The sequence below is a fragment of the Helianthus annuus genome, chromosome 17 (assembly GCF_002127325.2).
Source record: "Helianthus annuus cultivar XRQ/B chromosome 17, HanXRQr2.0-SUNRISE, whole genome shotgun sequence".
Taxonomy (NCBI): Eukaryota; Viridiplantae; Streptophyta; class Magnoliopsida; order Asterales; family Asteraceae; genus Helianthus; species Helianthus annuus.
Genome location: NC_035449.2, coordinates 62,022,103 through 62,034,058, shown reverse-complemented (window position 1 = coordinate 62,034,058; position 11,956 = coordinate 62,022,103). Strand labels below are relative to the sequence as shown.

The window sequence follows — 11,956 nt, the reverse complement described above, 5'->3', positions numbered from 1 at the left end:
AGTCCAAATTTGAACCTTTTGAGTCCAATTTTTTGGACTCAAATCGTTATAAAATGAACAAAATTGGATTCAAAACGTCATAAAATAAATGGCTAGGGACTCAGAGCGTTAAACTTTTTGATTTTAGACTTTAGTGATTAAAACCACTAAAACAAAGGGACTCAAAATTTAATTTATTCTTTTACCTAAAAACATATATGCATCACTCATATTTATTTATTTATTTAATTTAATTTCACAACAAAATGAACATTTTTTTAGCACTTTCACACCAAAAACCATCAGGGTGAACACACTTTCCGAAAATCATGCAACAGGTGTCAAACATTTTCGATGCTTCTCATCATCACGTTAACATCATCCTTCACAACAAAACCAATCACCATTGATACAAGATTCTTTCCTCACATCTATACATTTTAAATCTTTAAAAAAGCCCCAATTTTTATCCACCCATATGGGTTAAAAATTCAAGAATCCTATCAAACCTGCTTTTGATTATTTACCCTTTGGTGGGTTATTTGCAAGAATCACTTTCAAGAAAGTCAGCATATAATAAAGGTGTCACCCTTTTGGATCTAGATTAAAAAAATGTAATTTTGCCCTTGTTTTGTTTAATCTATTTTGTTCCCCCATTATATTAATGCCCCCATTAATTAATTGGTTGAAATATCTGTGTCTCCTCTTTGCTAGATGTCGATGTTTATTTGACCTCTGTTTTTTCTTGTATAGGTATAGATAGACATACAGTTGTTAAATTATGGTTGGGGAAATAATATTAATTGCGTATTAATAGCTGTCACTCATAGTTCTTGTTCTTGTTATTCTTATTTTTTCTAGGACAGTTGTGGGATCTGAATTCTTATGGGTGAGTTCTAGATCTGTTAGTCTGTTACCATTCTTATAATTGGTTTTTTTTTTTTTTTAATTAATTGTGCTCAGGTGTTTCTGCATGTGTGTTTTTTTATGTTTACTGTTGCAGATTGAACATTCAAGAATATTAATTTTCTTGCCCCCTTTTCTTCCAAGACACATTTTGGGGGATTGGCTTGATTTTGGAGTGATGATTGAAAACTGAAATCTGGGTCTTGTTATAATTTGGATTAGGGGAAAAGGGTATTGTTTGATTGGGTGAATAATGGGATCTCATCAGCATCATGATCTTGTGCCATTAGCTGCATTGATCAGTAGAGAAATGAAAAGTGAGAAGATGGAGAAACCGACTGTTCGGTACGGCTATGCGGCTCAATCGAGGAAAGGTGAAGATTATTTCATGATGAAAACCGATTGTGCACGGGTTCCTGGTCAACAATCGACAAGTTTTTCAGTTTTCGCGGTATGGGGTTCTCAATGTTTTTGTCTGACATATAACACTACTAAGATCAGATCCATGAGTTTTCAGTTATATATAACACTACTAATTATTTTGTAGGTATTTGATGGTCATAATGGGAATGCTGCAGCATTATATTCAAGGGATAATCTTTTAAACCATATTTTGAGCGCGATTCCTCGTGGTCTCGGACGTGAAGAGTGGCTTCAGGCGTTACCTAGGGCTTTAGTTGCCGGTTTTGTCAAGACCGATAAGGAGTTCCAGAGCAAAGGCATGCACATGTCACCCCTGTTCTTAGTTGTAGTTTTTAATAAATTAGTTTAACTCATGGTTGACTTTTTGCAGGTCAAACTTCAGGAACGACTGCAACCTTTGTAATCGTTGATAGATGGACAGTAACGGTTGCATCGGTTGGGGATTCCCGTTGCATTCTGGATACACAAGGTGGCGGTGTGTCTGTTTTGACCGTTGATCATAGACTTGAAGAGAATCAAGAGGAGTGAGTCAAATCTATAAACGTTGACTTCTTGTGGAGTATAGTTTATTTTTTCTTTTGCATGGTTAAACTTAGTAAAAGTGTTACTAGATGAAAGACGTTGATTATGTTGTAGTGTTATTTCAGACGAGAACGCGTAAAGGCTAGTGGCGGGGAAGTCGGGCGGCTCAGTATCTTGGGCGGTGCTGAGGTATGAGGTTTTACTTGATTAAAGAAGATAATTTTTTTCCCTGAATTTGAATGTAATTCTAATTATGTTTCGACAGATCGGTCCCCTTCGTTGTTGGCCAGGAGGTTTATGTCTTTCTAGATCGATCGGGGACATGGATGTCGGAGAATTTATAGTTCCCATACCATATGTAAAGCAAGTCAAGGTAACCAATTAAGTAACAAACCGTTGGTGGTTAGTGTCTCTGCAGACAATTTGCTTTTAATCTCAGTTTTTGTGGGTCTCATTATGTTTCTAAAGGGACCCACAGTTTGTTTGTTTTTTCTTTTATTTTTCTAACACCATGGAAATCATGTTTTGGTGCAAAAGTTATCGAATGCGGGTGGAAGGCTTATAATAGCTTCCGATGGCATTTGGGATGCCGTGCCATCGGAGATGGCTGCAAAGTCTTGTCGGGGTTTGCCTGCTGAACTTGCTGCTAGGCAAGTTGTGAAGGTAGGTTCTTTATTTAGTATTGAGTAACATGCCATTTTCGTCCCTAAGGTTTGGCCACTTTTGCAACTTTCGTCCAAAGGTTTGTTTTTTCGCATCTAGATCCAAAAGGTTTGAAATCTTGCCATTTTCATCCGACTCGTTAACTCCATTCATTTTTTAACAACCATCAGGGGTATTTCCGTCATTTAGTATTGCCATTTTGATGTAAATAAACAAAACAAATAGCTAGAATGACGAAAATGCCCCCGACTTAACGGAGAAAAAACGGATGGAGTTAACGAGCTGGATGAAAATAGCAAGATTTCAAACCTTTTGGATCCAGATGCGGAAAAACAAACCTTTGGATGAAAGTCGCAAAAGTGGCCAAACCTCAGAGACGAAAAAGGCATTTTCATCTTAAGTATTTTACATAGGGGTGTAAACAAGCCGGGCCGAGCCCGAGCCCGACTAGGCTCGAGCTCGGCTTATCATGTTTTTATGAAGCTCGAGCTCGGCTCGGTTCGAGCCTCCTTATTTGAGCTCGAGCTCGGCTCGCGAGTTAAACTTGGCTCGAGCTATTTTGAGAACAACCTCAAACAAGCTAAAAGCTCGGCTCGAGCTTGCTTCAATATCGCTTAAACGAGCCAAAGCTCGGCTCACCAATGTTATCATCATCATTATTATTTATTATATAAAAATTTTTTTTTTGTTTGGGTTCGTTTAGGCTTGCGGGCCTAAACAAGCGTTGTATCTCAGGCTCGAGCTCGGGCTTGTTAAAGCTCGGCTCGTTCGAGCTTTTAACCGAGCCGATAACGAGTATCTCTCGAGCCTCTAGGCTTGTTTACACCCCTACCTATACATATTGACTTTGGAGGTCAAACCTAGTAATTTGTAATTTACAATTTTTATCTTTGTTTTGGATTTCATTTTTAAACACAACCCCAAATTAGTACTTATATTTGGTACAATACAAATGGGTTATCATCCATTTTGCTTAAACATTTAATGTTTCAAACCAATTATGTGTTAAAACTTTAGTCCGTTGACCCAAAAAGTCAAACTACACCATATGATATTAGTTTCTGACTGGTGCTGGTATGGTTGTTTTTTCAGGAAGCATTAAGGACAAGGGGATTGAGGGATGATACAACCTGCATAGTTGTGGACATAATTCCTCCGGACAACGCAATGCCGCCAGCATCCCCACCGCGTAAAAAGCAAAGCAAGCTCAAAGCTTTCTTTCTCAGAGCAAAGTCTCTTGGTTCTACTAGTAAAATGTCAAAGAAACTGTCTGCTGTAGGCATTGTTGAAGAACTTTTTGAAGAAGGTTCAGCCATGCTTGCCGAAAGGTCAGTCTGTCTTGTCATATGAGCTTTATTATTTTTGTTTTATCAACACAACGAAAGATATCAATAATGATCTTAATTGAATTATTTAAAGTCTTTATTGGTATGTTTTCAGTATCGTTGACGTTTTAAAGATGTCCCAAAATTATCAACTTTGGTTTTGGTCTACAATTACCCAATTAACCATTATTACCTAAGGGTCTTTTTATTTATGCATATAAAATAATGACAAATGTTCATATATCTAACAGTTAGATATATGACACGAACCTAACACGGAATTCGCGGGTTTGCGTTTAGTCTAAACAAGTTCGGGTCAGTTTTAGGTTGAACCTGCGAACCCGTTTATCTAAACGGGTTGGGTTCGGGTCAACCAGTTCGGTTGGTGGGTTGACCCGTTTAACCCATTTATATTATGTTATATTTTTTTAAAAATATGTTTTATATCATAAATTAAATTGGGTGGGAATTTTATGCCATAATTATAATGTAAAAAGAGAAATTGGCATGCCATGATTATAACTTAAAAAGAGAAGAGTTAATTACTGTTTTCGTCCCTGAGGTTTGTCAAAAATAACGGTTTCAGTCCATTAGTTTAAAAATTGCGATTTCAGTCTATTAGTTTCATTTTCGTAATCATTTCAGTCCACTTTTCAAACGGCGTTTGTTTTATGCAGTTAATGGAAGCACGTGCTTGTCACGTGATGGGCAATTTGGTCATTTCCATTCCAATTCTCACAAACCCAGTTGTATTAAACACCACCTACCCCTTATTCATCCAAACCCTGACCCCCAATTCGAATTCAAATTGCCCATCACGTGACAAGCACGTGCTTCCATAACTGCATAAAACAAACACCGTTTGAAAAGTAGACTGAAATGGTTACGAAAATGAAACTAATGGGCTGAAATCGCAATTTTTAAACTAATGGACTGAAACCGTTATTTTTGACAAACCTCAGGGACGAAAACAGTAATTAACTCAAAAGAGAAATTGGCATAAGTTTTTGCAATTTAAATGTAATATACTATATTATATACATTTGTGTGTTTTTGTAGTAAATTTTAATTTTAATATACAAATTTGCAGAAACAAATTAGAAAATAAAAAAATTTGGGTTGAACGGGTTGTGTTAGGGTTTGTCTAAAATTTCGGGTTTGGGTCAGGTTGCACCCACCAACCCGCAAACACGACCAGTTTAGCACCCCCCAAACAACAAAAGACGGCATACAGTCTGTTTTATCACAAATGATGATCTTAATTGAATTATTTAAAGACCTCTGTACTTCATGTTTGAGGTGGCATATTACTATATTAGTATGGAGATAAACATTTTATTTGGATATAATGTAGATTGGGGAATGATGAGACGGGCGGTTCATCAACATCGGGTCTTTTCATTTGTGGTATCTGTCAAGTTGACATCGCAGCAAGTGAAGGCATATCGGTTCATGCTGGTTCCATCTTTTCAACAAGCTCAAAGCCTTGGCAAGGTCCTTTTCTCTGTGCGGATTGTCGTAATAAGAAAGATGCAATGGAAGGAAAACGACCAAGTGGAGTCAAAGTCACCTAACACCCATGTTTCTTTCCCTCCATTAGTTTAACCTCCAATTTAGTAACTAAACTAAAGTAAACGGTCCGTTTGAATCCAGAGTTGGCATGTATATGTGGTAGTTACAAATAATGAGTTGTAGCGTCTGATATGATGAGAATTAATGTAGTAGGTGTTGACTTGAGAGTGCTTATTATTTGGTAAACTTGTTGATATGAGTTTTGTAGTTGAGAATAAATAAGTTAGGACTGATAATCTCTATGCTCTTTCATTTGGTCAAATTTCTTTGAAATTGTGTTACAGAACGACAAAAAGTCGAAAAGTGTGAAAATTGCTCAAGAACACAAGTATTCAATGAATTACTTGAAATTAACTCAAATATAGAGAGTTGAAGAATTCAATACATGCTTTCAACACAAATACTCTTGAAAGACTCTTGTACAGATAAACAATTCATCTATGTATCTCCCCTCCAACAATTATATGAAGGATGATCATGTAATATGTTTACAGTCAAACTTGATTCTGGTAGTTACATTTTTATACTTGAAAAGTGCATTTGACCAGAAAAGCCGTAAAGTACTTGTGAATAATTTGGCTTCTCAAACTCCTGCTTAGTTTGCCATTTCAGCTTCAAAAATGTTTTTTTTAAGTATGTTGCAGAGATAGATGCTTATTTTGACCAACCTAATTACAACAGATGGAGGAATCACTAGTTCTGCTACAGCAAACATATCGGCAATGCAACAGCTTTGTGAAGTAATACAGCTGCCAGGAATGACATATTATGGCAACAGAATATCTAATCTCGTTTCTGTTGTTGCTTCTCTAGTTTATTTCCAATGTCACCTTCATGTTATGAGTGCTGGGGAAATTGGGCGGTAAAGATAAGATTTATGAGTCACTTTCCGAAATGAGTATTTTGACCCGTAAATCCAAAAGTAGCTTAAAATTATCCCCCCCCCCTCTCTATCAAGCTGGTCCAACTATGAGTCAGCTAGCTCTTGAATCAGTTGTAAATAGGGGTGCAAACGAGCCGAGTGCTCGCGAGCTACTCGAGATCGGCTCGATAAAAAGCTCGAAACGAGCCAAGCCTTATCGAGCCCGAGCCGAGCTTGAGCCTAAAATAAAGCTCGTTTGTTTATCGAGCCCGAGCTCGAGCCTCGCATGTGAAGCTCGTTAGGCTCGTCGAGCCTTATCGAGCCTTAGTGTAAACGAGCTGAGTCGAGCTGAGCTTATTTAAACTTGTTTACAAGCCAACCTTGAACCTAAAAATACACTTATTAGTAAACGAGCCCGAGCTTCACTTATCGAGCTCGCGAACCTAAAAAGTCTATTATTTATATTATTTTTATTTAATATATCAATTAATAGATAATAAACGAGCCGAGCTCGAGCGTGAGAAAATTCCAAAGAGCCGAGCTTGAGCTTTGAAAACCATGCTCAAATCAAGCCGAGCTTGAGCCCGAACTCTCGTAAGTTAGTCGAGCTCGAGCTCGGGCTCGGCTCGGCTCGTTTGCACCCCTAGTTGTAAATATCATTAGCCATCCAAACTTAACCAGAAGATATTCTGAATGATCCCAAACTTGACCAATATATATTCGAATACAAAAGGATAAACTGGGGGTTGATGCATTGGTCAATAAGAACAAAATTATAAAAAGTTAGAAAACAACCAAAGGTTTTTTTTTTTTTGGTCATATACAACTGGAAAGACTGAGTTAGATTGTGAAAGCTTGTAACATGTTAATCACATAATAACTCAGGTCCAAAGAGTTGAGAAAAAGACACAGAGGAAGAAGATGTGATTCATGTATATAATATGGGTGATAATTTAGGTATTATCCAACCTTTTCTGTCAAGACATTTGAAATGATCATCCTCTTTCTCTTCTTCATGTTTGTTATCCTCTCTTGTGACTCTGCTAAAGACCACAACATTTCTAATCCTATCTGCCCTGAGAGTTTTAACTGTACGGGTCTTGCTCAATTCAAGTACCCGTTTTACAATGTCACTGATACGCGATGTGGGTTGATCAAGGTCAACTGTACTACAAAAGGTGCAGTAGTTGAACTCGGAGGAAGGTCATATGAGATCATTAACAAGTTTGATTCTGATTCTTCCTTCGTGATCCGTAATAGAACATTCGAAGAACTCATCGAAGCTAAAAGTTGTGCGGCACTTAATAATTTCACTTCTCCAATTCCTCTTTTGTTTTCCATTTCAATAGCTCCCTACATCACTCTCTTTAAATGCACAAAGAAGAACCTCAGTTACACTCAACAAATGGATGCTTATTTCAAGCAACCTACTTACAATAGCTACAACCTTTGCAAAGATCACAATTTCTACTATAATTATTCAGTCAACAATGGAACAGTTCCAAGTGATCTCCCACATTCGTGTCAAGTAATACGATTGCCGGCGATGTTAGCGCCAGGCCCAGATGGCCCTGAAGTAAATTACACCAACATATTTTCTCTTATCAATTCTTATTTCGGTATTTCATTTCAGCTGTCACCTTCCTGTATTGAGTGTCAAAGAATAGGCGGCCAGTGTTATGCTCGCTATGGAATATTTCAGTGTTTAGACGCTAAACAGGGTAATTATTTTATATATACATGTAGTACAACCAAGACATGTATACATAGACAGAAAAAACCATAAGTTTTGTTATACATAGAATATAGTTGATATCTGAAAAGCAAAACAAGCAATTCGAACATGGTAATTGAATAATTGTTTTTTGTAGATGCAGGAAGAAAACAAGGTGAGGGTCTGATTTAAAGTGTAAAAAACACATTATGCATCATTTTTTGTTGCTATAAAATAAAACTGGTGCATCAGTATTATTATATATGTGTTGCATATATTCATACATTAAGGTAACACTTTAATGATTTTCATCGCCATTTTACATTATTGTGCAAAAAAAAAATGATAACCACTTGTTTGTAAAATGACGAACACCGGCCAGAACATATCGCTCTTGTTTTCTACCCCTTTTACCATAAGCTGCCTTTCCCCCAAAAGTTTTATGCACAAGTGCCCTTTTTACAATTTTTTTTTAACTAATAAGCACTTTTTTATACCCTATTCCAACAGACCTACACAAACACACACACACGCACACATACATTAGCTATGTTCTATTTGAGAGCATTTTACAATGTTGATGCATCTATTAATAAACTAATTGACATATAAAAATGATAGTTATTCTCTTATATACTTTGTAAATCAATATTAGTATTTTGTTTGCTTTTAAAATTATGCCAAAATTATGTTGAATGTATCGTTTACATATAACATGTGTGTTATAGAGAAGAATATTGAATAGAAATTCAATGATTCATATACGGTTATATCTGTATTAGTTTTAGTGAGAACCATGAAATAATTAGGGACTAAATGAACCACTTTTTAACTGTTGATCATGTAATGTTCATGATTCATAGAATAAAAGAGACATGTCAGAGTGAGATCTCAACCGTCCATTGAAATATGAATCATGGTTCATTTGATTCCTAATTATTTAATGGTTTTCACTTGAACCTCTCTCTATATTTCATTATTTCAATAAGTATGTGCATAATTAATCACATGAATAGACACAACATAAACATTCCTAACACAAATGATAAGCGAAGGGAACATTTCTAACATGATATTTGTATGGCTCCATTTTAGATGCAGGAAAAAAATCGTCACGGGTGATTCTTGTCATAGGTAATTATCATAAACATAACTTGTTATTATACGTTAACCCACTATTTCACTTTAAATACTAAACTTACAAAAAGATCTTGAATCTATTATATATGTTACAGCTCTGGGTGTAGGATCGGTGACAATATTAATCACCATGGTCTTATGCTTTAGAAGGAAGGTCAGATGGAGAACAAAGTCAAAGAATAATGTCAATGTGGAAATATTTCTAAAGAATCATGAATTCATAGCTCCAAAAAGGTATTCTTATTCACAAGTCCAGAAGATGACAAACTCCTTTGAAGTCAAACTAGGCCAAGGTGGCTTCGGTTCTGTGTATAAAGGAGCGATAAGTGACCAAAACCTGGTAGCAGTGAAGGTTTTAAATGAGCTTAAAGGTGATGGGGAAGATTTCATCAATGAAGTCGCGAGTGTTGGCAGTACATCCCATGTGAATATTGTCAGTTTAGTGGGATATTGTTTGGAGGGCCGTCGAAAGGCTTTAATCTACGAATTCATGCCTAATGGATCCCTTGAGAGGTTCATATATGGTCGGGGTTCTTCAAGTAATAGCGACCTTGGGTGGGAAAAGTTGCACCAGATCGCTATCGGGATTGCTCGAGGACTAGAATACTTGCATACGGGTTGCAACACACGGATCTTACATTTGGACATAAAGCCACACAACATTCTACTGGATCAAGAGTTTTGTCCTAAAATATCCGACTTTGGGCTGGCTAAGCTTTTCCCAAATGAAAGAAGCATGATATCCATGTCCCGTATGAGAGGAACACCAGGGTATATTGCTCCGGAACTATTTTCTAGAACTTTTGGACAGGTCTCACACAAATCTGATGTTTATAGTTACGGAATGCTGATTCTAGAAATGGTTGGAGGGAGGAGAAATATCGAGGTTGAAGTTGATCACACTAGTGAAATATACTTTCATCATTGGATATACAAAAAGATTGCATCACAGGAAGAAGAGCTTGGACTGCACGAGATTGTGAATACCGAAGAAAACGAGACGATAAGGAAAATGATTATTGTAGGGTTGTGGTGCATACAAACTAATCCATTTAGTCGTCCTACTATTAGTAAGGTTTTGGAAATGTTAGAAGACAACATAGCATCATTGGAAATCCCTCCAAAGCCTTATATATTTTCTCCATCAAGATCAGTTGCTTCCTCAAGTACAGGTCAATTGAGCCATTAACTATTGTTCATTTACTGGACCTTAAACTTTTTTGGTCATTTAATTATTGTTAAGTTAGTTATTTCTTAAGAATTATTATAAGTTAATTTGTTACTGTAGCAATATAATAGAGGAATCTTGTGTGTCAATGCCAATAGCAAAAATAGTTGGTAATGTAAATAGTGGGCAAACAGATTGCAACAAAATATTTTCAGATTTGGTTCGAGAATGATGGCCAACTCGTGTGATCATTTATCTTTAGAGCATAGTCAAAATTATGGATAGCTAAGGGCTTAGATGCTGCTGGCACAAATAAGCATTCAACATGGCAAGTTTGTAAAGGCTGGGAAGTGTCTATCTCTAGCTCACTTTTAGGCATTTCATCGAACATGTTATATGCATGTAAAGCAACTTGTTCAAGTAGATCAATCATACAATGAAGTTATGTGTTGGTAAAGAAAACTGAAGAAAGAAAGCATACATGATACATACCTTTGACTTGAAATTGTTTAGAATGAAAGAAATCGCTTGGCTCATTTTGATAGGTGCCCTTCTCATTACTATTGTCCTGCTTAAGTAGTCTTTTTTTTTTTTTTTAAATAGTATTATTCCTAATCTACTTTTCTCATTACTATTATCCGGCTTAAGTAGTGTTTTAGTGGTATATATTATTCCTACTCTATTTTATACTATTAAAACCTATATAAATTAGCAAACTTTTTGTGCATAAGGACTTGTAAGTTGTGTTTTGGGTGTTTTCCAAAAAAAAAACTTGATTTTTTTGTTTTAACCCAAAGGTTTGTACATTTTCCAATTTTAACCCTACATAATTTGTTTTTTTAACTTTAACCCAAAACTTTTTATAATTTGCAATTTAACTTCACAACTTTTATCACTTATACTTTTCATCTTTCGCAAATTTTCAATTTACGTATAGTTCTAAAATTTTCGAGTTAATACGACGCAACGTGCACTTGTGGTTCAACGTTTTTACCTCTATTTTCCCATGTTTGACAGGTTCGTCGCAATACGCATATTATAGGTCAAGTCAGTGTTGGTTGTCGATGACGGTTGTGTGACATTAGTACTATTTGACACCGTTTTACGCCCCGCCGCAACGCGGGGTGTGCTTTGGGGATTTTTCAAATAAAATTGTTATGCATATGGTTATCGTAACGTTGGCTTTGGGGGTTTTCCAAAAAAAAATTGATTTTTTTTTTACTTTTCACCCAAAAGTATTTCATAAATTACTTTTAACCCAAAACTATTTGTTTCTTACTTTTAACCCAAAACTTTTTATCTTTTACAATCTATTCTCATAACTTTTTTTACTTTCAACTTTGGTCCTTTATAGTTTTCATTTTCCGCAAATTTTGCGCTCTATGCTTGGTTCTAAATTTTGTGACTTAACACATCACAGCGTGCGTCTTTGGCTTAACGTTTTTACGTTTCGTTCTAAATTTTGCGAGTTAACACGACGCAACGTGCGTGTGTGGGTGAACGTTTTTACATCGTCTATTTTTACCCCGTTTGACAGGTTTAACATAATGTGTGGGTCGTAGATCGACTTAGTTATAAATAAAGAATCCCCGCCGCATTGCGGCGGGTCGTAATCCTAGTTTATTTTAAATTACTCCCTTTGCTTAGCTTTGGGCTCTAATATGTGTCTTTACCAAATGAGC

The 11,956-nt window shown here is 36.2% G+C and overlaps 2 protein-coding genes across 7 annotated transcripts; both read left to right on the top strand.

Annotated features, from left to right (window-relative positions):
• Positions 1-278: 278 nt before the first annotated feature.
• LOC110920707 (probable protein phosphatase 2C 15) lies at positions 279-5,637 on the top strand. Of its 6 annotated transcripts, none has more exons than XM_022164903.2 (10): positions 279-561; positions 846-868; positions 983-1,336; positions 1,433-1,604; positions 1,679-1,832; positions 1,956-2,019; positions 2,096-2,203; positions 2,368-2,493; positions 3,586-3,821; positions 5,173-5,637. In XM_022164903.2, exons 3-10 carry the CDS (start codon positions 1,139-1,141, stop codon positions 5,390-5,392), a joined length of 1,278 nt encoding a protein of 425 aa, XP_022020595.1. In that variant the 5' UTR covers positions 279-561; positions 846-868; positions 983-1,138; the 3' UTR covers positions 5,393-5,637. The 6 variants fall into 6 exon arrangements, with proteins under 6 accessions (XP_022020595.1, XP_022020594.1, XP_022020592.1 ...); XM_022164902.2 differs by having other exon boundaries at positions 841-868; XM_022164900.2 differs by having other exon boundaries at positions 733-868.
• A 1,446-nt stretch (positions 5,638-7,083) lies between these two features.
• On the top strand, positions 7,084-10,381 carry LOC110922449 (rust resistance kinase Lr10). The gene is made up of 3 exons (XM_022166750.2): positions 7,084-7,973; positions 9,062-9,100; positions 9,202-10,381. The coding sequence occupies exons 1-3, from the start codon at positions 7,244-7,246 to the stop codon at positions 10,293-10,295; spliced, it is 1,863 nt and encodes a 620-aa protein (XP_022022442.1). The 5' UTR covers positions 7,084-7,243; the 3' UTR covers positions 10,296-10,381.
• The last annotated feature ends 1,575 nt before the right edge of the window (positions 10,382-11,956 follow it).

Bases quoted from the DNA above. Each gene is read 5' to 3' on its own strand.
- LOC110920707 (XM_022164904.2), top strand. From the start codon at position 1,139: ATGGGATCTCATCAGCATCATGATCTTGTGCCATTAGCTGCATTGATC. The intron at 1,337-1,432 runs GTATGGGGTTCT...ATTATTTTGTAG, and splicing joins CAAGTTTTTCAGTTTTCGCG to GTATTTGATGGTCATAATGG. The intron at 1,605-1,678 runs GCATGCACATGT...GACTTTTTGCAG, and splicing joins TAAGGAGTTCCAGAGCAAAG to GTCAAACTTCAGGAACGACT.
- LOC110922449 (XM_022166750.2), top strand. From the start codon at position 7,244: ATGATCATCCTCTTTCTCTTCTTCATGTTTGTTATCCTCTCTTGTGAC. The intron at 7,974-9,061 runs GTAATTATTTTA...GCTCCATTTTAG, and splicing joins GTGTTTAGACGCTAAACAGG to ATGCAGGAAAAAAATCGTCA. The intron at 9,101-9,201 runs GTAATTATCATA...TATATGTTACAG, and splicing joins ACGGGTGATTCTTGTCATAG to CTCTGGGTGTAGGATCGGTG.